Genomic DNA, 25345 nt, shown 5'->3' on the forward strand with positions numbered 1-25345 from the left:
AAATAGCCAGATTTCATTCCCTACTCTGCCACCAGGATGTGTATGGTCCCAGGTAAGCTTCTTATCCCCATTCAACAGATGAGGGAGCTGAGAGGTTAAAACCCCCAGCCGGCCTCCTGCGCCAGACATTGCAAAGCTCAAAGTTCTATACCAGCATAAGCTTGGTTATTATTCAAAGCTGGACTCAAATCAATGAGAGGGCCGGGGAAATGCCTGCACATTCATCCTTCCTATCTTATACGCAAAGAGCTGAATGAACATCTGCCAGCATTCCCTCTTCCTCTTCTGAAATCATTCATCTCTGGGACAGATGTACGAGACGTGGAAGGGAAGGAGATGAGTTCACCCTCTCACCCTTGAATCAAAGGCTCAGCCAGCTGATTTATTCAGCCTGAGAAATAGTCAGGGTTCCCTTAGTTCAAAATGTGCTGGGTACATATAAAGTATATTCCAATGCAATCAATATTATCCCTTAAGCCTTTAATTAGCTTTCACTTCTCTTAAGAAGTAGACAAATGCTGGCAGGAGAGGGAAGGGAAAAAAAAAGGATTGACTTTTCTCATTTGGTGCTAGCTGTCCAATACCATTCTAGACAATTGAAAATATATATCTTTTAGCTGCAGCATGATTTCTCAGATGGAGAACAGTCTTTATCAAAAAGGGAGGGAAAAAAATCTCCCTTCAACATAATTGGTAATTTTGCTCAGAAAAAGCGAGATTGATTGAAAGCAGATTGCCTTTTTGCCCAAGGAGAGTTATTAGGTACATTATCATGGCAACCTTGGAGAACCCATATTGTTCCAATCTGTCCTATATCTGATTTGAAGATTTACGGCTTCCCCCTTTTGTGCCAATAATCATTTCCCTCCATTTTGCTTCCCATACAGTGAAAGTTATCAAGAAGCCCACATCCTGAAAACGTTTGAATGCAGTTAGAATTGATGGATGGGGAAAAGCCGCCTCTCGAGCTCAGCTTCTGCGTTCGAGGATCTGCTCCCACCAGCCTGTGTCTGAGGGAGCACCGAGAGCCCTGCAGGAGTTTAAGGGATGGATGGTGAAAGGGGAAAATTTATTTTCCGGAAATAGTTTCGGGACTTAAAAATCCCAGGGGCAATGGTTTGGGGAAGGATGTTATTGCAGGGAGAAGAGAGCAGAATTTCTTGTATCACAACGACTGAAAATATAATTGAAAACGTTCTAAGATTGAGAGCAGCGTGTGCTGTCCTTGGAAGCGGAGTGATCGTTGTTCACGGTTCATGATTTGAGGAATGCCAAAAAGATCCTCATGCAAAATGATCTCTGTCGGGTTCCATGACACCTACAAATCTACCATGTGAGATTGCTACTTTGATAGCCCTGGGTTAGCTCAGCTCAGACACTAAATAACTAAAGAGTCTTGGGCAAGGTCCCAACTCTGAATTTGACAACTATGAAGTCAGAGTCTCTGAGGGGCTGGAGCTAGTACCTGATGCAAGAGGTTATCTTGAGGATTTATTTAAGTAGATAACATATGGGAAGGGTCTGGCCCACTGTAAGCATTATTAAATGGTATAGCATTCTTGCGATATCTGTAAATCAGAATGTAACAGATATAATGTGCTCTGTGGCCCATATAATCTCACCTAATCCTCACACAACCCCGTGCTCCTATTATCTGCATCTCTTCAGATAACCTCTCTGAACCTCAATTTCCTTAAGTGACGTGCCTGAAAGGGACTTGCCCAAGATGTGACCCAGGTCTCTGACTCTAATTCTCCCTAAGAAGCAAGTGATGACGTGGAAAGGGCACAGACTTGAGTCTTTCAGCTTCTGCTCCCTGGTAACACGCAGGACTGGGCCAACAAGAGGTCCTCTTGAAACACGCAGTGGAGGGGTGTCTGGGGTCTTCAGTGGGCCAGGAGAGAGGCTCAGTGTGGGGACTGGGGTGGACAGAGATGAGCCGCACTTAAAGCACCCCAGCGATGTGGTATCACTAGATTCGGGCTGCACCTGATCGGCCAGGACACAAGTCACTAAGCGGCAAGGGCCCAGCAACAGTAGAAACTCTAAGCCAAGTTTTTAACTTAAACCATACACTGGCAAGCCAGGGGCTGCAAAGCGATGCAAATGTCCATTTTAGATATCATTCGCCAACATGTCCAGCTCAGGACTTCCTCAGCAGCCCAACAGAAATCTAGACGATCCAGTGATGATGGCAAATATTTATGAACATTATACTGTGAAGATAGCCAATGCTGCTCCCATCTGTGGCTCTGGATTTGAGTGTTTTTAGGCTACTGGCAATCGTAATAACTGATTTCTAACTGGCCTGGCCACCTGATTTGTGAAGGTGGCCAACAAACCTAAATCAACAACCATGTCTCATCTGATGGACTTTTTGGTTTTTAAAGGTTTTTTTTAGCTGTGAACAAATCTTTCTTGGGATAAACTACTGTTAGTGGTGGTGATTAAAAGATCCATCTCAGATGCAAGAGAAAGCATCTCAAGTGCCAAAATAGTAGCAGATGGCATTTCGTGGGAAGGAGTTACTCATCCAGTGTAAGCAAGCATGGCTGGTTTGGGGCGAGGGCCCCGTAAACACAGGCTGGATTGAATTAGGAGCGGGTAACACTGGTGGGTCATGCAGCAAGCATGGCATCAAGGGGCTGAGTGTGACTTAAACAGAATAATAATGCTTGACTATCATGAACTCTGTCAGGGCTCAGCACAAAACTGCCAACGGCCTACTCCATGGGTGCCTCTTTGCTAAGTATATATTGATGTACCTCTCCTATTCTTAACCATCTCCACCACCAGAATGAAATCCCACACACCCTCCTCAGTCATCCCCCCCCCGCCTCCCTCCCTCCCCTGCTTTTTATAGATAGGCCAGGAACGTCAGAATGCCCCAGTTGGGTTGGAACCTCAGTTTCAGAGCTCAATTCCATTGGTGCCTTTCAGAACGGACAACTTAGGGGAACTGACTTATGTCTGGAAGCATAAAAGGAGGACAAAACTATTCAAGGCTCCAAGGGATGAGGCATACAGAACCACTGAGGTTGAGTTTAGCTCAATAAGAACAAAAGTCTACACGCTTTTAAAAAGACTCAGGTAGTGCTGCTTAGAGCCAACAGTCTTTGCAAAAGGAAACACTGACAGTGATGGGCTCCCTTGCATGTTCTCACATTTGTCTTCATGTCTGGACGGCCCTTGTAGAATGTTTAGTCTAGTGCCCGCATTATTCTGACGTGGAAACTGAAGTCCAGAGACTCAGTGCAAAGTGCATGCCAGGGTAAGGGTAGACCGAGCACGGTGGAGTGATGCCTTCTACACAGAGGAGGCAGCTGGTTCCACTGGTAGGAGCTCCAGTGTGACCTGGGGTCAGTCACTGTAAAAAGAAGAGTGAATGACTCCTCCCCGCGTCCCAGGTCTCTGCCCCCAGCCCAGTTCACGCCATCATCCTGTGTTGTCTAGACGTCGGCAACAGCTCACTAATTCAGTTCCCTGTTCACTCTCCCTATCACTCCACCCCTCCCCTTCACCAAAAAAGAGACGCCAAAGAGTGAGACCGCAGCAGGTCCCACCAGGGCAGAAAGGTCTTACATCTCTCTTTAGCAGAGGCTCCCTCTAGGAAGACAATGTAAAATGCACAGCTCTGGGCTGTTTATTTTTAAAGATACTATATCCATTTTTACTGGAGCAAGTATAAAGAACTTAAAAAACCCATAGCTATCCTGTCACAATAAATCATACAGAGTAAATTGAAAATCCTATACAGCTTTTCCTGAATACATTGTGCTCACTTTGTCACAGAGGTAGATGAAATGTGGCATATATTGATCTCAATGTCTCTGTAAAACTATAATATTTATATCAAATACATATGCTAGAATCTCTTCTGTCTCTGCTGAGCCTTCTAATCATGCTTTCGTCGTCTCACCTCCCCCCAACGCCTCCCACCATTGGTAGCCGCTGACTTGATGGGAATGCATTTTAAGAAAGACTTGCCAAAGGAATTCAGCAGCAATTTATCATGTAGAGAGCAGGGTGGGGTGGCAAGGGACCCCACAACCCACATCACACAGTGGTCAGTACTCACAGACTGCTCAAAGGAAGAAGGCTAACCCAACTCCTGCCTTTCCACTTCCTCCTGTACTGAGAGCCTGTCCCCAAGGGCTGCCCGAAGGACCTGCATGTGGGGAGACCATCTTCTGCAAACAAAAGCTAATTCCAGGCAGCATGCACCCCCTCCTCCCACCACCCCCTGGGTCCTAGCTCAAGATCCCTGAAACTGTCTGGCCTTTCAAGAACTATTGACCAATGGACTAATTGGGGCTGCGTGTTTGCCAAGGACACCCTATGCCACAGTAAGCATAGCCTTACTAACAGCAAGCCTGTCAGAGCATGGGCTGGTTCTGCCAACTCAGCTCTGCCACCATATTTAAAGTTTGTGAGAGAACAGGACAGTGTGAGGACAAAAACAAAATCAAAACAACTGTGAGCGGGCATCTTCCCAAACCCTGCTTTAACAATTTTCTGTTAAAGCAAAGGAAAAACAAAAGCAAGCAAACAACAATAAACAACTCCAAGGAGGTTGGGAGATAAGATCATTCCTACTCTGGGCCACATCTAGTACTTTGCTAATCACAAAGCAAGGAAATGCCTTCTCCCTCCTAGTGAGGAAGACAGTAAAGTAATCATGGGATCCAGCTGTCCATAGAGCTGTTCCCGAGGAGACAGGCTGTTCGGCTGTTTCCCGAAATGGGGGCAGAAGGCTGAGCAAATAGGTCCCAACAGCGCTGCAAAGGCATCTATGGAAAACAGCCCCAAGGTCAGAGGACAGACTATGGGTAGCCCCAATGGAGAACACTGGGATGTCCTGACGAGACGAAAACTTTCTGCACAAAACGGGTGCTTCTCATCACATGCAGATTTTCAGGACCTAAACCACCCCACAGGGATCTGTGTCTGTACCTCCACACCCCAAATCACAATGAGACCTCCACTATTAGACGGTGCATGAGAAATGATCCCATATCTTTTGTAGCTGGTGGCCTAAAGGGAGTTTTGGTCCAAGTCTTAAAACTAAATTCTGGGAACCTCCCTATTGGAGACATTGGTTCCTTTTGCCCGTCCAGTATGCACCCTCCCTTCTGTCCACAGTACCATTTTTAATTGGGGGACCACTCCTCTCCAGTCAGGTAGAGTCCTGGGCCCTTTAATCAAGGTTCTCTGCCCAAACTAGGACAATCAGTGCTTTTCAATCTTGAACGAAGTGACAGTGCACGGTGGGGACTAAGTCATCTGACGGCAAAACCCTATAATGACGGCTCCGGGTTCCAGTTTGCTGGATCCCCGAGCTGCTTGGGCTCGTCTTTGTCCTTTCTTGGATCTGGCTCTTCAGCTTTCCTCTGAATTCCATAAGGTTTAAAAATAAAAATCCTTTTCTGCTGAAGTCAGCAAGAATCAATTTCTGTTGCCTATAACCAAAGAATCCTCACTGGTAGATTTGTTTGCCTCGAGATTCTCATGGTAATTCTCACAATAACCCAGGTAATTATCACCACCATTTTGGTTTCTTTCTCTTTCCTCCTTCTCTCCTTACTTCCTTTCTGGATGAGGAATTATGCAGCCTTCTTTTTTTTCAGCTGAGCCATCCTGACACCTGTTGGCAGCTCAGTGGCAGCTTAGCTCGGGCCGGGCATCGAACTGCTGTTGCTCAGAGCTTGCACTCTTGAGCGAGCTCTTAACCAACTGAGCCGCTCAGCCGGCCATTATGCAACCTTCTTAAGTAAGCAATTGCCCAGCTCTCACCAACTGCACTTGTTCTTCCTTGTGTCTCTCTCTCTCCCCAATACCCTCCCTCCTCAGCATTTTATTCATCCCATTACTGCAGGCTTGGTGGCCTCTGGCCATTTTTAAGTAAGCCAATCTTCCCTTGACCTGACTGTTCCAATCCTAGATAGTTCTCTGCTCTTACAGAGAAATCCTGGTACTTTCCTTTATTCAGACCAAAGCATATTTGTCTGTCTCTACTTGGGAATGCTGTTTCTGAACAGGAAGGACCAAGAGAAGGGAAGATTAAGGCAAGAGTCAGGGATACTCTCTGGGGATGAAGGTGGAATAGAGGTAGGATGAGCCCAAGCAAAAACAATAGTTCTTAATTTTGTCAGGGCGAGTAGGCATGCTAGCTTTGATTTGTAAGTCAAGCTCCGCCTCCCTCCCTAACACCCCTGGTAAATCATGCAGCACTGCCCTAGGGCATATGCTGTTGGAACTGACCCTCCCATAATGACAATCAAGTTGACACAGCTTGGCCTTGTTCTCCAGCCACACTCAAAGGTGTTGCCCCAGCTAGTATATGCTGCTACCAGTCTCTGAGTAGACCCAACACACTTGCACAGGCCCCAGAGGCCTCCAGCATCTATTACACACACAGCTGGGAGCAGCTCACAGCTTCCAGGTCTTGCTGCGGCATAATATACCTCAGAGGGAAGGAACGCAATGGAGCAGAAGTCAGGAGAGCATTTTCAGCTCCCCCACTCTTCCAAATCTCTCTGAACCCCTCTTTGGGTCCATCATTAGATCCACAGCTTTTTGGTGCATAAGTCACCTGCTGTTACCTTTGTCCTAAACTGCCCCAACGGGCACATTTAACAATGGGAATTATCAAATTCTTGTAGCCTGAAAAATGCTTATAGCCTTCATGCTTGCTCTATACCTTCATGATTTTATTGAATAAAATTCCTGCCAAAAGAGCATTTCATTTGGATGGTGCTCCTATATAGTCAAGCTTCTGTTTGGCTGGCTTTAGATGATTCTGATTGGTAAAAAATCTCAGGTACCTTCTAGGACAGCAAGAATCACACTTTCTTGCTCATCCTTTTAACCACAGCACCTAGCACAGTACCTGGAACACAGCAGGGGTTCAAATAATTGTTATTAAGCACGTATTTTGAATGGAAGCTTTCCTAAATCTGTTCTAAACACTAGCTGACATTTGCCTTTGATGTCAGTGGCTAAAGTCACAAAACCTCTCACAGAGATGGGCACACATGGATCTCTGAACTGCTCCATGTCCCCTTACTGAAAAGGTATAGGGAGAGGAGATGAGATTGCTTTTACTAACAATTGGTACCCACATTTGGAGCCAGTCCCTATGGTTCCAGGGATGGAAATGGGCCATTGCTATTATGCAACACCAGTACTATATGTGGAGGTTGGAACCCTGAGAGGCACAGAAGCAGGTTTCCATGAGTTTCACGGAGCATTAGCCCCTATAGATTTTGAATAAAATGAGACACTGGACTTGGCCAGTTGGAAAGTTTCTTGGTTTATTTTCAGTGTATGATGGCAGCATCTGTGGGACAAACCCCAAGTCTACTATGAACCTCTTTGCTAGCTCTGCAAAGACTTCTATCAGAATGAATGACATAGCTAGGAGACAGAAAACATGGTGCAACGTAATCTTGGATGGTTGTGTTTGTTCTTTAGATTCGAAATCTAGCCAGCCAGGACTCATCCAATCAAATGTGAGGCTGAGAAGAAAGAATCTTCAGGGATTATAATTAGGAAAGTCATAGTCAGAATTTTCTTTATTTTTTTTGGAAGAAAAGATATTTGAGAGCAAAAGTCTAGGCTTGAATATGACTTTTTGTTTTTCTAGGCATGCAGTTTCTTCTCCCACCTACATTTCTATTCTTGTTTTCAGAACAATAGCTGGAACATTTTGATAAATGTGTGGAAGGGAAGAGAGACAGCAGGAAAGTGGGGGGGGGGCTGCAGGGGGAGTTTTCATTCCATTAGTATTATCAGGAAATTGATTTAATATGCATCCAAGTCTCTTTAAATAGAGCTTCAAGTTTGAAAGGGACTGAAGATGTGGCTTATAAGAATCCAAAGCAGATGCAAAGAAAGAAGCGCCCACATCCACACCCACCAAGACTCCTCTCATCGGAAAGGCATACTTGGCATATTACATTATACTATACAGCATCTAATTGACACTTGCTTTTGGTATCTGCCCCTTGGTACTGAATTTCAGAAGTAGTCAAGGGGTCATTGTTCCAAAGTATTAGGGCAATCTCATTTTTTTTCCCTCCCCAAAAAGTTTAATGCTAATCAAAGCAGAATGCCTAATCAGTCCAAGATGGGCTGTCAACTTGAATTATCTGTTTGTCTTCCTATTTACTGTATCTGTCTGTCTACAGTTCTTCATATCTTTGCAAAGATCAGTTATTGGGGCCTGTGTTTCCTTCTGACTTGAATGGCTACCAGATGATCCTTTCTGGTGATATGTTGATGATTTGCTAATTTATGGCTTTTAAAATCTAGGAATCTGAAGACATTGCTGGGGAGTTCAGACTGGGGCTCATGTGCGCCATACAGGCAGAGGGCTGAATGGCTTACTTGTCAAGGGATGGAAGATTGTGTAAAATGCAAAGCTTCAGTCACATTTCAACCCAAGCGATGTCTGTGAGACAGAAATCATAAGTGACATCTCCTAGGGAACATCCCTCCCAGGAGCAGCCCCCGCTGTGAAGACCATGGAGAAGCAAGTGCAAGTGTTGCCTGATCCCCATGAAGTTGGGAAAGGAAAGGATGCCTGTAGTGTTCAGCACAAGACAACAGCACATGAAGTAACCCATATCCTATTCCCGAGCAGTAGGACTAGTCTTGTTGGAGGAAGACTGTCACCTCTAGGCACCAAGGGGGAGGTTTAAATAAGGTCTGAATCTGCACTCCCTCCCTCACTTTGGTGGTCTAGTAATACGTAACATGTAGTTCAAGAGAGATGTGACATATTTGGAGCTTCTTGCGGGTGCATAGAAATACATCTTTCCCCAGTACCTGGCGTGTAGCAAGCACTCAGCAAACACACGTGGAATGAATGAAGATGAAGGTGGGACTCATGTTAGTTCTCTGTTAGCTGGGGGTGGACTATAGGCGGTAGATTAAATAAGTCTTTGTGAAGAAATAATCCCTGTTCTGTCACAGGGGACCACTGAAAATTCCAACTCTTAAAAACAAAAAAAAAATGGGCTAGAACCACAGCAGGTAAAACCTGAGTGTGGTGGAGGAAGTGGAATGGAATTTCATCTTGCTACAAGACAGCCAGGCGGGAGTGTTTCAGAAAGGAACGGAGGATGTGGAAGGAAATGAAGACCTGTTTCCGAAGAGAGGAAAGACGGAGAGTCAAATAAGGATCCAATGATCAGGAACCAGGGAAAGTATGCGGGATGCCCTCTCTTGGGGGGTCAGTGGAAGAGCACTGTTCAGACAAACTAGAGCCTGAGAGAGAAAGATTTTAAGACTTAGTCCCATGGAGACAGAAACAAAGACCAATGGTGGCAAGAGGATTCATGAAACATGAATTTTATTATTTATTTTATTTTATTTTATTTTTTAGCTGAGCAAGCCTGCCACCTGTTGGCAGCTCAGCGGCAGCTCAGCTTGGGCCAGGACTCGAACCGCTGTTGCTCAGGGCTCACACTCTTGAGCAAGCTCTTAACCAACTGAGCCACTCGGCCAGCCCTATGATACATGAATTTTAAAACCTAGGGTGTTATATTAGTTCCTCTCAATTTAGGGGGTAACAAAATCTGGGTTAAGTAGTCATTGAACCGACTGTAACATCCCCTCCTCCAAGATGTCAATCACCTCCCTGGACCACTTTATTAAAGGTAAATAATCCCTGTTTTGCTCTATAACAGAATCTCAGCCTTTGGTTTTGTCTCCATTTTTGCTGCATGCATTAGAATTTGTACCCGGTATCTTCTTTCGTCATGCCCTTGCTCGTTGCCTATAACCTCCTGGAGACTGTAACCTCCACAAGGACAGGTTCATGGGTAGCTTCTCACTCCCGAATCCCTGGCCCCCAACACAAGTCAGAACTGTGACCGGCCCAGGGGCACCCAGCAAACGTCTGTGAACTGAATGAGTGAGCCAGTGGAGATGATAACAGCAGTGGATAGTGAAGCAGGTAACTAACGGTGCTCTAGCAGTTCTTACTTCTTGACATTTTGTTCTAAATTACTGAATACTCTTTAAGATATAAGCATGCATGTGAAAGAACAGAATAAAGCATTCTCTTTTCATTTTTCAATGGAGAAGGATGATAGATTGTGCCCACCTCTGTGGCATTAGGGACACTTCTTACCACCCTGAAGACAAACTCCCTCCAGGAAGATGCAGCTTTCTGAGGGTTAATATTCCCACTCAAAGCTCTCAAATAAACCCAGCAAGTGTACCTCGCAGACGTTGTTCCAAGAGGGGCTCCTGCTCCTCTAAGTCTCACTGGCAGTTAAGAAACCACCACCAGAGAGGTGCTCTAAGCCCTGCTGTAGACCAATCAAAGGACTGAAGGGAACAGGTAGCTATGTCTGCCAGGGCAGAGAAAGCTTCCCAGGAGGGAGTCCAAATCTGCAGGTCACTACCATTCACCATGGCTGGTAAACTAGGAAATGAACTCCTCAGAAAAGATGGCGCCAGGAAGGGGTGGGAATGTTGAAACCCACAAATAACACACAAATCTCATTTTGGTCTTTGGTCAAAGGTCCATGTGTCCATCCTTGAGAGCCCCTCTCATTGTTGGAAATGTTCAAGAGGTAAATACATTGCGCATTGAAGTAAATGACAAAAATTAAGGAAGAAATGGTTTTGTCCCCTCTCCACTTTTTTGTCATTGACTCTGGGCCAGGATCCTTAGAGGCAAGAAATGAACAGAATGAGAAGACAGGCCCAAAGTGATACTCCTGCATTTCTCTTCCTCTCCATCACATGCAGTGTTCTGGCCCCACTTTAAGGTAGAGGAGGAGGAAAACATATAATAGGATCACTGAGTTTCGAGCAGAAAGGGGTGTTAACAGGTGCTCTAGAGAAGCAACATCACCCACTGGAGTAGACTGCCCCCAGGGCTCAAATCACATCTACCCTGTACTACCTGTGTGATATTAAGCAAGTCACTTAACCTCTCTGTTCCTCAGTTTCCCCACCCACCGCAGATGGAGATGAGGATAATAACTTCTTCGGAAGGTGTCTGTGAGAATTGAGGAATATGCAAGTATTTTTAGTTAATATTATCGTCAGAGAGGAGTCCTAGGGCTTTGGCTATATTGATTCACATTCTCACTTCCAGAAGTATGTGGCACTCCTCTGCCTACGTAAGGAAGCCATAGCACTTAAGTTTCCCAGACAGCTTTCCAGAACTAGAGCTTGAGCTGATTCGTTTGTATGATAACTGTTCCCTCAACCAGAAGAGGGACCTCCTCATCCCACCTCCTCATCCAGTCAGGGACATGTCCTCTAAGTACAATCACATTCACTTGCCTGTCTCCCTCTGCTTACACTTTGTCTCATTATTCGTTCTTCTGTTTGTGTCTTCTCAGTATTTGGCTACCAGAAATTAGGAGCATAATCCAAACTCATCCCATTCTCCCCTGTCCCAAATACCTGGCCTGGGACTGCCTTGGTTTTGGGTCCCAGAAGCATGGGAAATACAAGGTCTGGAGGGCTCCGTACCCAGGCCGCCTCTAGCAAGCGGGTTAGAGCTGATGGATTCCTCTCTGTGGCTGATTATTTTCCATGGCCCTTGGCCATGTGACCTCGGACCATGATCTTGTCAGTTCTCATAAACTAACCAGGAATGGGCTGAGTCACATGCAGAGAGGAAACCTCTGGGGAAAACGGCAGGAGTGTGGGAGGAAGAGGAGCAAGCTAGGGTTCCAAAGGCCATGGGAGGCTCACCCCTCCACTTCCGTACCCCTGAGCAGTTCTGACATTACATGAAAGGAAGGAGGAAGGGGCAGTGTCCTCCTGAGGTAGTCGGGGCTACAGGGGAAGTACTCTTTTGAATAAGATTAGGGGACTCAGCCCCAGAGACTAATTGTCCCCAAGACCTCTAAATTAGAAAGACTACCTGGTTTGGCCATTCATTCAACCCTTGGTTGTTGACACCCAAGTCCCTATTCTTAGGAGCCCTAGTAAATCATAAAATAAAGAACAGCTGACACTCATACACGCACAAGGACGCAGTGCACCACTGGGTGCACTATAGACTCTGGATGTCTTATGGGAGGTCAGGTGTGGAATAGTGATGAAAGCGTTGGAGTAAGCCACGTAGACCCTTGATGCCGTGACGATGGTGAAGATAATCTGAGGACACAATGTGAAATGTTTATATTATGCCAAACACATAGATTAAAACTGAAAGTGAGGTGCCAACAAAACAAAATCTCCATTCTCCAACATCCTGAAGTTAGGTGTTGCATAAACAAAACCCTGAGTTTCTCTGCCTAATTTTTTTTTTTTAAACTTTAAATCATCTTTGGATTTCAAAGTTGTGTGTTTCCGTAGCTTTGGGTCACAGGTTACCTTGAGTTCTCTGACAAGTTAATGCATTGTTAGGGAGGTTATTTCTGAGTGAAATATGCACACATAAACAAATCCCTTAGCTATGTATATGTTTTAATTACTTTCTGGGCATTCATTTGATTAAATCCTAGGGAGCAGCATATATGTATATGTGTCCGCGAGTATAGCACATATATTTATGCATACACAAAAACACGGGGCGAAGCGTGCTATTTTAAGAGCCTGAACTCTATCTTTCAACAAAGTTTAGCTGCTTTCCTTTTGCAAATGCATTTAATTTTATCTGGAAACTTTTTGACGTTAGAAATAGAACAACTGTAGTTTCTCATTATGTTTGCTGCCAGAATCCATGCTTGGTTGCTCAACTCAAGACCTTATATTGCTAATTACTACCACATGCCCGTATCCCAAGCGCAAGAAAACTTATTGATTCTGACAGCCCATTCTCTCAACACTGAATTCCAAATGAAAACTCAAATTTTGGCCAAACATAACATTTCATCAATCTTGTTCTACTGACTGGAAAAACAACATCAAACAAAGGGTGCTAATGGCCCTTTATTACCGTTCCTTTCCCAAGCTTATATTTTCTGATGAAAGATCTAAGTGACCAAAGGGCTTCTTTAAACTACTTAGTAATTAGCTTTTGAACCAGGAAACAATGCGTAAAGTAAAGTGAACAGTCCCAGTGTTGATGACAGAACCTACTCTCTGTCCCCCAGGTTGGGGGGGAGAGGGACATTGGAGACCCAAGGAGAACATTAAAAGAAAAGTGTGCATTTTCATAAAAGGAGAAGGAAAAAAGAGAGAGAGGAAAAAAAAAAAACCAGGCTAAAAGCAGTGATAAAAGGTTATAGAGATGGAGGCAGGAAAGCTGCGGGAAGTCTATGATCTGAAGTCATTACCACGAGGGGGCTTGAGTGGAAGCGCCAAGGCAAAATGATGGCCCGGATCAGACCAGGCTGGAGAGTGAGCACGGGTCTGAGGGCCTCTTCTGAGTCACCCATCAACCAAAGCTGCCAGCCACCAGGCCCACCCAGCATTTGACTAGGGAAAGTATTTACCTGGAGTAAGAGTCAAGAAATATTTTCAACAGACTTCAGGGCAATTGATTTGATGGACTCCTTCGGGACAGCAATAAGGAAATGCTGGCTGGGACAGTGGGGGGGTGGGGGAGGCTGGGAAGAGAGCCCCAGCCCTCAGCATGCCTTCTGCTTTATGGCAGCCTGTCCACACCTTAGAGGCAAAGTGGACAGAGAAGCTGTTTTCCTCTTGGCATGGAACAAATGACCAATGGGGATCTCTGGATATATTTGGCCTTTTGGATCCAATCAGTGGCCCAGAAATCAGAACAGCTTGGTTCTAATCTCATCCAGGGCTGTTAAGATAATAGGAAGAGGAGGGCTCCATTAGAGGGAAGGTGGAGGAATGCACTGCCTCCCCGGAAAAGAGCCAACTGGCCTCCTCTCACCCACTGTCCTTTGTTCCTTTGAAAGCAAACGGGTGTCCTGTGGGTAGTTCAAGAAAATGAGCCTTTTTCCCCACCTCCTCATTTTCTGAAGGGAGGACTGGACACCTGAGCTCAGGGTATACTGGAATCACCACAAGAGAAGAGCTTTGCTCCATCCAACATGACCGTTAGGAAAGGAGGAGGCAATGATGGAGGGAAATGTGACGGGTACCGGTTTGATTTTCTCTTAAAAAACAAAATAGGCTAGGGAAGAGTTCATCGGAAAGTGAATTCAACAACAACAACAACAATAAAACCTAGTTCCATGATAGAACTTCCATGACTGGGAAGGGGCATGAGTGGTGAAAATATTCTGCATCTAGATCTGGGTGGGAGTAACAGGGTGTGCTCGTACGTACAAATTCCTCAAGCTGTACATTAAGGTGTACATCTCACTCTATGGAAGTTAAAACAGAAACAACAACTCAAAAACAAAACAAGACAAAAAACCCCCAAAACCTCAAGAACAAATAAACAAAGCTGAGTGCCCAAGAAAAAGCTTTTTAAAGAGAGTAAAAGATGGCTGTTGCCAGCCCCACCTCCCTCGACATGGGGTGGTAAGGTCCTGCCATTTACATCGGAGTAGAACTTCTTGTTGATAATGGACCTGCATATTGATATTGATACTGATAAAGTCACCTGAGCACAGATTGAAATAGTCCCCAAGTAGAGCACGCTCATGTATTTGAAACCAAACAAAAGGCTGATCAGAATAGTGTGTCATGCCCTGACACCCCATAAATATAATATTTCTTGCCCAAAAAGAATTTCAACTGAGTAATGAGTCCCTCTGAGGACAAGTTCCATGCCTCCTGGCTAAAGAGAACTGGTTCCCTGGTGGCCACAATGCCTTACAGTAGACAAGGTGACTTTGATCTAGCCTTTGCCAAGACTTCCCTGCTGGCATATGTGCCCATGTTATTGCTGCACAAAACCCCATAGGATGGCGTCATCTTAGCCTGAGGGACCAGTGTAATCGCTAAGCCGGGCAGTGTGAAGAACGAATGAGCTTGTTTTATATAAAACAACCAACTGTTAGTAACCAACACAGAAAATGTGGGCCCAGGTATATATGGACCCCTTCCAGGATACGTCCAGTACGTTTCTTGGAAAGATGGATGGGGAAGAAAGCTGTGAATTGGGAACAGGCTTCGGTAGTTTGTCCACATGTGACAAGCTGGGCAACCTCTGACATCACACCCCATACAAAACGTGGCCCTTCCCTCACGGCAGCACCGGGTGCGGTGGGGGAGGGGCAGGGTTCCGGTGCCATAGGGACTCTTGGAAGCCACTCAACCACATCTTTTCTGATGCAACTGACTTACTTTCTGCCTCCATGTTTGTTAAAAGTCCCGCCGAATTTATTCCGATTCAGGATGAGAGCAGCAATTTCGGGCACGTAGCGGGCAAACATTGCCTACATGCATGAAACAAAGAAACAAGAGCCAAAAAAAAAAATGGCATGCAGAGAGGATTCTACCGCAGCGCAGGCAGCAAAACCTCTTGGCATACTTACTTTCTTCCACTAACCGCACTATAGGAGCCCCCGTATTTCTTGCGGTTTCCTATTAACTCTATGATTTCAGGGACGTAGCTGGCAAACATGGCCTGAGGAGAAGACAGGAGACAGAAGAGATACTAAAAAGACAGGCCAAAGAAAGGGGGTGACCTTTTCAGAAGGGGGGGATGCTAAGATCTGAAAACACAAAAGGATTAGAACTGCGGAGGTATATACTAATATGTTGGATTATAAAAAAAAATTTTAAAAATTAAAGCACAAAAAGGGCAAGCTCCTGAGAATACACAGGACAAAACAAACATGAGCCAACCTAGACAGCTAAAACATAAAAACCAAAAAATCACAGTCGAGAAAAATACGAAGGAGACAGGAATAAATAAGTTGATATCTAGCTCTACTTCCTGAAGAGAAATAAGTAAAGGGGATGCATGCTGGGGAAATTACTCACACACACACACACACACACACACACACACACACACACACGCGCGCGCGCACGCACACACGCACATATACACACACGCACATACATATACACACACGCACACAGACATGCACATACACACACTCACACACATGCACCACACATGCACACACACACACATTATTGCAAGAAAAGACTTTTCTTTCTAGTTAAAATTCAAAGGAGAATCAATGCCTTTATCAGTGATTAAAGACAATAAATACCAAAAAATTTTTGTAAAAATACAAACTTTTCCTCTAAAAAAAAAAAATCACTAAAAAAGCACACAAGGTAAACTTAGGAAATCACATGGGAAGAAAGGATAGCGAGGAGAAACACACATCTGCCATGTTTTGTCCAACAAACATTGTGCTTGTGGCTGGATACGTGGGTCCTGTTACCTACAGAGACCTTGCAGATGCTATGGAAACACTTGCATTAATGTACACACGCACATGTACATTTATATACATTTTTGTCAATGTATATGTCATATGCATACAACACAGAGAGATGTGTATGCATAATGTAAATGTGTGTGCAGTGTACATATGTGGAGGCTGTGTGTAAAGCAGGATTTTAATCACTTACATCATACACAGCAAAAATCTAAACTTAAAGTGAGCTACTTTGAAAGACGAAATGCAGCAACTGCCAATTTGTTGCCAGACGTGCCCTTAGAAAATGACATCATAACCAACTGTTAGCATCTGCATGGACCAGGAAAGCAAATAGCAAAACTTTCTGACTTATAAAGGGGGAGAGAAACTATCCCAGGTGTCACACAGAATGGAGTCAGTTGGCTATTTATAAAACCAACACACAGCTCGTGTGATGATGTCCACCTGGGCGAGGCCAGCGGCCTCTCTATCCTTTGATGTGGGGATGCTATTCTTTAGGGCAAGCCCCAGCCACAGTGTTTGTTGGAAGTTTGGGGAGGACCATGAAGGGGCAGGGGAGCTCTTGAAACCGCAAACTGTCTACAGAGTATCGACAGCATCTCCCAGGGTCAGGTGACAGCAACTGTCCTTGCAGGACATCAGGTGCTGAATTACATTACCAAGGGACAGACACTGTCACTTAATAAGTGAGCATCACTTTCTAAAAACAGGTTAGCTCCTGGCTAAATGGCTGTCCCTGACAAGGGCAACATTCCTGGGTCTCCGGGAAACAAGTCTGATACACCAAAGAAATATGCAGAAAAGTCACCCTCAAGCTTGCCACTTACTTAGCCTGACTGTAATACTAAGGCAACCGCTTGCTTCTAAGGCGGACACACGCTATCAAAATACAAAGCTTTCAGGAAACGGATAATGGAAAATATTAATGACCATAAAAATCAACATCATAATAAAGAGTTTTTTACCAGTCCCCCGAGGATGAAGAAGACCATGAAGAGACGCCCAAGCGTGGTTTTTGCATAAACATCCCCATAGCCAACAGTGGACATGGTGACCATGAGTAAATAGACACATTCCCAGTATGTAAGAGCCTGGTTGTTTTGGAAATTTTCCCACGGGTCCCCTGAATTCTCCACCTAAAGCAAGGGGATAGGGGAGAAAAGGAAAATATTACACTCTATATAAAATAAACCCAGAACACAAAAGCTCCAGCAGGTTGCTTCCAGAAGCGCAGCTCCCTGGGCACAAGGTGTTTGCTGTCCTGGGCTGAGCTCTGTAAGGGAGGGCTGAGCAGGTGACAGAGAAAGTGGAAAGGCGCTTACATAATCATGCCTTCTTAGCTGACTGCGGCAGAGAGGGAGAGGGGTGGAGGTAAACACTAAGCCATTTTCCTTCTTACTGTTAAAGATCTGAAGCCAGCTAAGTTTTAGGGCATCGTTCTGGCCACGTTTTAAGGCATTCCCTTCAAGGAAAGAGCCAGAGGGCCCTGCTCTGACCCTTCTCCGTGAGTTACTGCTCAGTCTCAGGAGGCCCAATTCATGTGGTTCCCAAGAAATTCTAGACCTTTCCACAGAGTGCCTCCACTTGTCATCATTTGACCAAGGAGATGCCTGGTAGGCCTTCACCCTTCAGGTTTTGTGCCAGACGCCATACAGCATCTCTCGGAACCCGACTCTGACTCCCTGCTTTCCAGAATGTCACCACTGGCTCTACCCTGCAAACTGCAGGAATTTCCCTAGAAGCACAGAAAGTGAGCTCATGAGAATAATTTGCTTTCACATAACCCTTTAGACAGAGGGCTAGCTCTTTCTGTAAAGGGCCAGATAGTAAATATTTTCAGCTTTGCAGGCCGTACTGTTTCTGATCTCGGTAGGGACAATTCAACTCTGCACTTATAGGTGAAATCAGCCACAGGCAATATTTTAACTAAGGAGGCATGGCCAGATTGGGAGACCTTTCGCCTCAGGGCTGTAGCTTACCCATCTCTGCTTTAAATGTGACAACACACTTTCAGACTTCCCATTGTATTTGATCTGTCAACAAAGCTGTGAGACAGGCAATAGAGATACTTTCGATACTCTCAGGAGAGAGGGGGAGGTGGGGGCTGGACCTCCAGGTCTATCCCAGATCCCAGCCCTGTAATACACTGGATGACCGATGTTGTGACCCGTCAGCATGGCCAGTACGGAGGACCAGCCCCCAGGCCTCCAACTCTGCCTCTGCAGGAAGTTTCCTGGGCCTGGCCTCTTTCACACATCAGCACTTGTCCTCAAGGTGCCATTTTCATAAGAGTTTACCTGGTGAAGCAGAAGGACTTCATATAGTAGTGAAGTGAGGTCACTGGCCTATTGAAAACAACTAACCCCTCCACATCTGTTACTTTGGCACTTAGCAAAGTTGAGGTGATCTAAGGTTCATTTCAGCCAAGAATCCAATCCCATCAGCACAGAGAGGTGGGATGGGGAACCATCAGGTCTAGTGACTGAATGAGAGCCAGGGCTTTCACCTGGGCTGTGCTCCTTTGGATAACTACATACGTCCATACACCCCAATGGTACAGTAGACAGAACTAAATGCGTTCTTCTCCTTCTTATGCACATAGCGGCTCAGCAAGGGAAGGGCATCTTTACTCAAAGCTTCAGGGTTAAATGAGGCTCCTTCCAGTTGGAACGGTTTGTGTTTGTAAGAAACACGCTTCCAGTAATAGCAGTGTTCCCCCAAAGCAAGAAAAAAGTCTGCCTTGGAGAGGTGAGAACAGCTTGACTTCCTAATAGAAGGCTTTCAAAGCGTCACTAATATAAAAGAATTCACATTTTTGAGACACAAAATAACTTCACAGGTCATCAGGCAAAACAATCAAAGGTGGCTTTTTGTAAGGGGAAAGTGGAGAGAAATCGAGGGATCTGAATTTGTGGTTTAGGAAGAGATGTGGGTCAAACTTCCAACCTTGTCCCCAGGATGTTTTTGGCGTTTGCTGAGGAAGCACTGCCATCTTGTGGATTACTGAGGTTATTGCAGACAGAATGAAAATGTCCCAAAGCCCCCACTTCCATCAATGCTCCTGAGTTGAAAAACACAGGATAATAATGCAAGCATTACTCACCATTGGGAACCAGTTTGGGGTAAAATGGTTGGAAACCCACACAATTGTGCGGTTGCTTCTCCTTCTCCAACATTCTTCAGCTGGGGCTGAAGTTTCTCAACGGTGAGAAAAAATTCAGGTAATAGAATGACTCAGAGAGGGGCTTGCTCCAGGAAAGCCAGAGTTCAATCATCTTCAGGAACACTTACCAAATGGATGAATCCGGCTGCTGTTAACCACGTGCTGATAAATATGGATAGCAAATTCACCAGCTTGATGGAATTACTGTGCAAAAGGGACAACAAGCAAAATCCCAGCGTTACAAAAGAAGTCCCTTTTGGGGCTGCCTTCCCGAGTGACAGCGCCCCTTTAGGTGACAGGCAGCCCATCTCCAACTCCCCAATGTCTTCTCTGACTGAGAAGAGAATGCCCAGAAAGTGTCATAAGTAGGCCGGGCCACGGCCTATACGAAGATTATATCAGGGCTACTGAAAGTGGTCCCTGAATTAACCCCTCCAATTGTGTTTAAGGTTTTTGGGGTTTTTTTAAATTAACTTTTATTTTGAAAATCTTTAAAACTACAGAAATATTGAAAGAACAGTGACCCGTCACCTAGATTGGCCAATTAATGTTGTCACATTACTTGCTTTATCTCTTTTTTCTTCCTTTTTTTTTTCTTTTTGGCTGAACCACTTACTAGTATATTGTAGCTATCATAACACACCCCCTAAATATATCAGCATTCAACACCTAAGAAGGACATTGTACAACACAACCATAACGCAATTGTCATGCCTAAGAATGCTATGAATTCAGTAACATCATCTAATCTGCACTCCTTATTTAAATGTCTCCAGTTGCTCCAAAATTGTTTGTTGATGGTTCGTTTTTCACCCTAATCCATGAACTAATCAAGGTCCATGCATTGCATTTGGTTATGCTATTGCCTTAAGCCAGGGGCCAGGAGTTTTCTGTAAAGAGGAAGTTAGTAAATATTTTAGGCTTGTAACAGTTTCTGTTACAACTACTCAACGCTATCACAGCAGCATAAAACAGCCTCAGACAATATGTAAAGGAACGTGTGTGGCTGTGTGCCAATAAAACTTTATTTACAAAACAGGCAGTGGTCTAGATTAACCCATGGGCTTGCCAATCCTGCTTTATTCTCCTTTAATCTACAATCTACCCCCTTTTTTGCTTGTTTTTAATAACATTTAGTTTTCTGTGCACCCAGGTCAGCTGTCTTATAGAATGTCCTATATCCTAGGTTTGTAAGATTGCTCCCCCATGATTAGATCCTGTTTTAAGTTCTTCTATTAAGAATGTCTGCCTGTAATGGCATCACATCAGGAAATCCCAACTCAGTTACACTAGGTCCAGTCACCTAGTTACAGTGTGAACACCAGGTCTCCCAACAGAAAGGCACTCATTAATTAATGGTGTAATTAATTTGCTATTAATTAGCAAATTGGTGAGGCTCAAGACCACATGTATATCCTGTTCCCCAACAACCTTACACCTAATCATTTCAGCCTCCACCAGTGTTCCACGAGTGGATCCACTGGAACTCACCAAATTTTATTAAGCTCCCTGCCAACAGGGGTCTTGTCTGTTCAAATCCTGGGAGCAGTGAGTCCCTGGCACATAGTAGGGCCTCTATGAATATGTGCTGAGTGAACTGGCCTCTTTCTCTGCAATCTTCCCACGAAACTTCACCTGCTTACTGCCACTGGGGTCTAGCTCCTTGAATGATGTTGTCAGCAGGTCATTTCCCTGTCCTTTGCTCCCTGTAGACTAACGTGCTTTATCCAAACTCTTTCCTTCCATCTACAACACACTATGAAGTTCCAGGCTCTCCTACCGCTATTATTCTACAAAAACTCTTGGAACTTTCCTCACAGCCAAACCCACTTTCTATGTCTTCATTTATTCTATTACGCAGTTGGAAATCACTTCCCATCTCTGAATCTTGCCTTTCTTCAAAGCCTGATTCAATCCCTACTCCCCCTGCAATACAAAGTGATGACTTCCCTTGGCTCTTACCTCCAGTCACTCACTGGTAATCGATCCCACTGTCTGAAGACATATTTCATAATGTTGTTTTAGATTTCTATTTGACTCTTATGTTCCTAATTGTATCTTGTAGAAAAAAAACTCTATTTTCTACCTCTTTCAGTCTCCCCATAGTGGCCTAACACCATCCACAGGGCGATTCAGCCCATCATTCTTTTTTTTTTTTTTTCTGTTCAGATACAAGTTTAATGCAACAAATATCCCTTTGTGCCACATGATATATTGGGTTGTCAGAAAAGTCATGATGTATTTTTCTATGTTTTTCGTTGCAAAAATGCATCATGACTTTTCCGACAACCCAACAAACAATTCTGATTTCAGATTTTTTTAAAATATAGAAATGGTGGTATGCTGAAACAATAATACTGATATTTCAGTATCTTAAAACAGCATAGGTGCCAATGCCTACCAACAACAGAACAGACAAAAGGCACTGTGGGATAGCCTTACAGTGGAATACTACACAGCAGTGACAAATTAATGACCTGCCATGACACAGAGTAACATGGATAAACCTTACAAAAGGTGCCTGGCAATAAGGATCTCTGCCTCTTCCTACCTCTCTCTCAAGGGGAACCAGTGTTTTAAATTCCAAGAGTTTAAGATCACAGTAATAGTAATGGCTAACACTTTTATTATGCACCCCACCATTCTAAGTGCTTTCCATAGCTTCACTCATCTAATCTTCATCACAACTCTATGAGGTTATCCAGAGGTTAAGAAATTAACCCAGGTTCACACAGTCAGCAGCAGAGTTGAAATCTGAACCCAGCCAGTGTGGCCCCAGAGGCTGAACCTCTTGGCCACTACCCTGGAGAACAAGAGTCGCGCAGGCTGGAGTCCATCCGAAAGTCCCCCTTGATTGATGTGCCTCGCCCCACACCCTGTGCACAGGATACGAGGAAGGTCAGAGCGTCCTGCCCCTTGGAGGACAGAGGCTATCTGAACATATTGATTTAACCTCTTGAACTGCCACAGAGAAGAATGAAAGGAAAAATGCTGATGACTACAGCTCTCCTGGGGCCACCAGGTGGAAGGAGGCAGGATGGGGCTGTGGTCCGTAGGCTGGCCAGGGTGGAGGGAGGAACGCTGCGGCGGAGGTCAGGGTCAGTGGTTCCAGGACAGGCATGATGCCAGAGCCCAGCTTGCTCGCTTTCCTTTTCTTCCATACTCCTCCCCCCGCAATAGTTATCCATTTATGTAACTAAGCAAAGGAACCCATGGTTTTACTTTTCCAGAGTCGGTTCTGACAGTTCAGGGAAAGAATAAGCAGATATTTTCAATTTTGTGGGTGAGATGGATCTTTTGAAATGTGTGCAACTTCCTTATGGTTGAAAAACAGACTAGAAAAATAACACAGATGTCCATTCTGTCTTTCTTGGTCATTTCTAGAGTTGCCAGATTATAATAATGGCCTATAATAATTGCCAATATGTATTGAGCCTTTACTATGTGCTCGGCACTGTGTTCAGTTCTTCACTTTCTTCCAATTTTAACCACTTAGCGTTTGATACAGATACTATCATTGTTCCCACTAACCAAATAAGGAAGCTGACGCTTAGTGAGCTTAAGCAGCTTGCCTGAGGAAACATACTTGGGAAGTGGTGGGGTCAATTTTCAAACCTAGGATTGTCTGACCCAAAGCTTGCTGACCTAAATAATTTGGAGAGGCAGTACAGAGAAACTGCATGGACCTCTGTTTCTATGACTCTTTGGTTTGTCCTATATCTCTTCCTCCTATTGGATGGGTTGGGTGTCAATCAAAGGCCCCACCTCTCTCTCTACCTGAGTGGCCTGAGCCAGGCTGGCCAGTGGAGGCACTCCCAGCTCTAAAGAACTATGAGGTAGGGCCTACCAGAGGCATTTCTCAAAAATTGAGTAGAAAAACAGAATTTTTCTGCTTCTGAGATGTGGGTATAAAAATAAGCCTGGGGTGCTTGCTATAGGGTCATCTGCCCTGGAGATAGCCTGTCTGAGAATGAAACCCAAAAGAGACAGAGCAAAAGACAGAATCCTGATGAGAGATTCTGAACCCCTAAAATCATACATGCCTCATTCCCTCTTGGAACCCGAGTCATACCAAGGCTCGTTCAAAGTGGACTCTGTCACTTGCAATTAAAAGCCATCTGCCTACAACAGAAGGGTGACATTCAAAATACTCTCAGAGAACCCAAAATTGCTCAGGTCTATAAAGTAGGTCTGGGACTGGCCCCATCTGAGGAGAGAGGGCAGATTCTGTACCGCCCATCATTGTACTAACCAGGGTGGTCAGTTCCGTGGCTCTGGACGTTCTGCTATGAATCTGTCACAGAGCTGCCAAAGCCTGGCCTGCGTCTCTTCCAGACACGACACGGCCCGCTACCACCACCTTACCTCTGAGCAGTTTCTCTAGCTGTGAGTGGAGGTCACCCACTGGCCAACATAAGGTTGAAAATCTTCCATTTAAGCCTCTCCTTAGAGCGGAGAGATACTGTTAACTCTTACCTTTCTAGTCCCTACAGCAGCCGGCCAGCCCCAGAGACCTACTCACTGGCCTTCCAGAGTCTTCTCTCTCTGGAAGGACACCTCCTTCGCAATCAGAGATTAGCAGAGTGGAAATAAGACAAACAGAGGGAAGGCATCCACACAATGAGCCCGATCAGGTGAAGCAACCGCAGCCATCGATGGATGAGTTGAACACTATTGCGGCTAGATCACCACCACATCCTCTCCCCAAACAGTCTCTCAATGAGGAGGCAAAACCGGGCAGACCCTCCCCTGCCTCTGCCTCCTATGCCTTCTATGGTGTGCTCTAACAGTGGGGAGTGAGAAACAGATCAGGAGCAGCGAGCCAGGGGGGCAAAGGGAAAGATCTCAGGGAAGCATGTTATTCGCTCAGAGGATAATTAAGTACCGAGCTGATTCACTTACAAACTCCCAGGCTCCCTGGGGCCTGAACAAAGCAGTGTCCCTCCAATAACCACACGGGGCCCTCTTGAGATATTAAAAGTATTGGAGTCTCTGAGCCTCTTGGTGCCTTGGAAAAACAACCTAAGTATGGTGATTATTAATCTCTAAATGATTGTCACAGTGATATTAATAGTGCTTAAGGGAGCTCTTGCTGTGCATAGAACATTTAATCTTTGTTGCTGAAAGAGCCCACATTCAGCGCTGAAATCTGATTATTTTTATGGCATCAGCATCATTACAGACCCATAGTCTTAGGAATTTGCTTTCCAAATTAAACTCTATGACCAAGCAATCATTTAAAAGCTCTTTGCAAAAGACGCAAGATTAATTCTTGGTGCAGTTTCTCCATACTCTGATATTCGAATCTCACCAGGTTGCACAGGGCTCTTTGGGAGGGGGGTGGCGGGGGAGCAGAGACAGGGCTGCGTGCTCTGCATGGCAAAAGAGGTCCCTGGAGATAGTTAGACGTCATGGCCAAGCCCAGGGGTCTGAACCAAACGTGGCCAAGCCCAGGGGTCTGAACCAAACGTGAAGGGCCCAATGTTAGAATGATAACAACTACTCAGATTCTAGCCCCCTTCCCATGCCTTGAGGGAGAGGGCATTGTGATCTTGTCATGAGACCCTAACTCATCTAAAGAAAATCATTTTCCGATTTCTGAGTTCCCATCTCATGAGTTTTCACTAGCATTAAAGAAATTCACATCAGTGGATACAGTGAATCATCCAAGGGTAGGCACAGAGACCTTTCTGATCTCATAGATCAGAGACCTTTTCCAGGACTCAGTAGATGCTGGGAGGAAGACAGTCTATCTCCACAGATACTGGAGAATGATGGTCTGTTCCTTCCTGGGAATACAGCTATAAACCCAGAGCTGTCGGGGACCATCTTTGCCCTCAGTATATTTAACAAGATGCGTTCTGGTTAATAACAAAAATGTCATCCAATTTCCACAAAAAGCACAAATGTGTTCCTGTTCTGCCTGTCCACCATCCAC

General features: G+C 45.0%; 1 protein-coding gene across 40 annotated transcripts in view; it reads right to left on the minus strand.

Annotated features, from left to right (window-relative positions):
• The window catches only part of KCNMA1 (potassium calcium-activated channel subfamily M alpha 1), a 744819-nt gene that overhangs the window by 217755 nt on the left and 501719 nt on the right, over positions 1-25345 (minus strand). For 39 of the 40 annotated variants that reach the window (XM_019657024.1, XM_019657023.1, XM_019657013.1 and 36 more), the window contains exons 7-9: positions 19536-19611; positions 17210-17380; positions 15378-15469 (exon numbers count right to left, since the gene is read on the minus strand). In XM_019657024.1, coding sequence (XP_019512569.1) covers positions 15378-15469; positions 17210-17380; positions 19536-19611 — 339 coding nt within the window. Of the gene's footprint in view, positions 1-15186; positions 15279-15377; positions 15470-17209; positions 17381-19535; positions 19612-25345 lie in introns of all 40 variants that reach the window. The other variant, XM_019657041.1, reaches the window with a different exon arrangement.

Source organism: Hipposideros armiger, unplaced genomic scaffold (genome assembly GCF_001890085.2).
Source record: "Hipposideros armiger isolate ML-2016 unplaced genomic scaffold, ASM189008v1 scaffold_272, whole genome shotgun sequence".
NCBI lineage: Eukaryota > Metazoa > Chordata > Mammalia > Chiroptera > Hipposideridae > Hipposideros > Hipposideros armiger.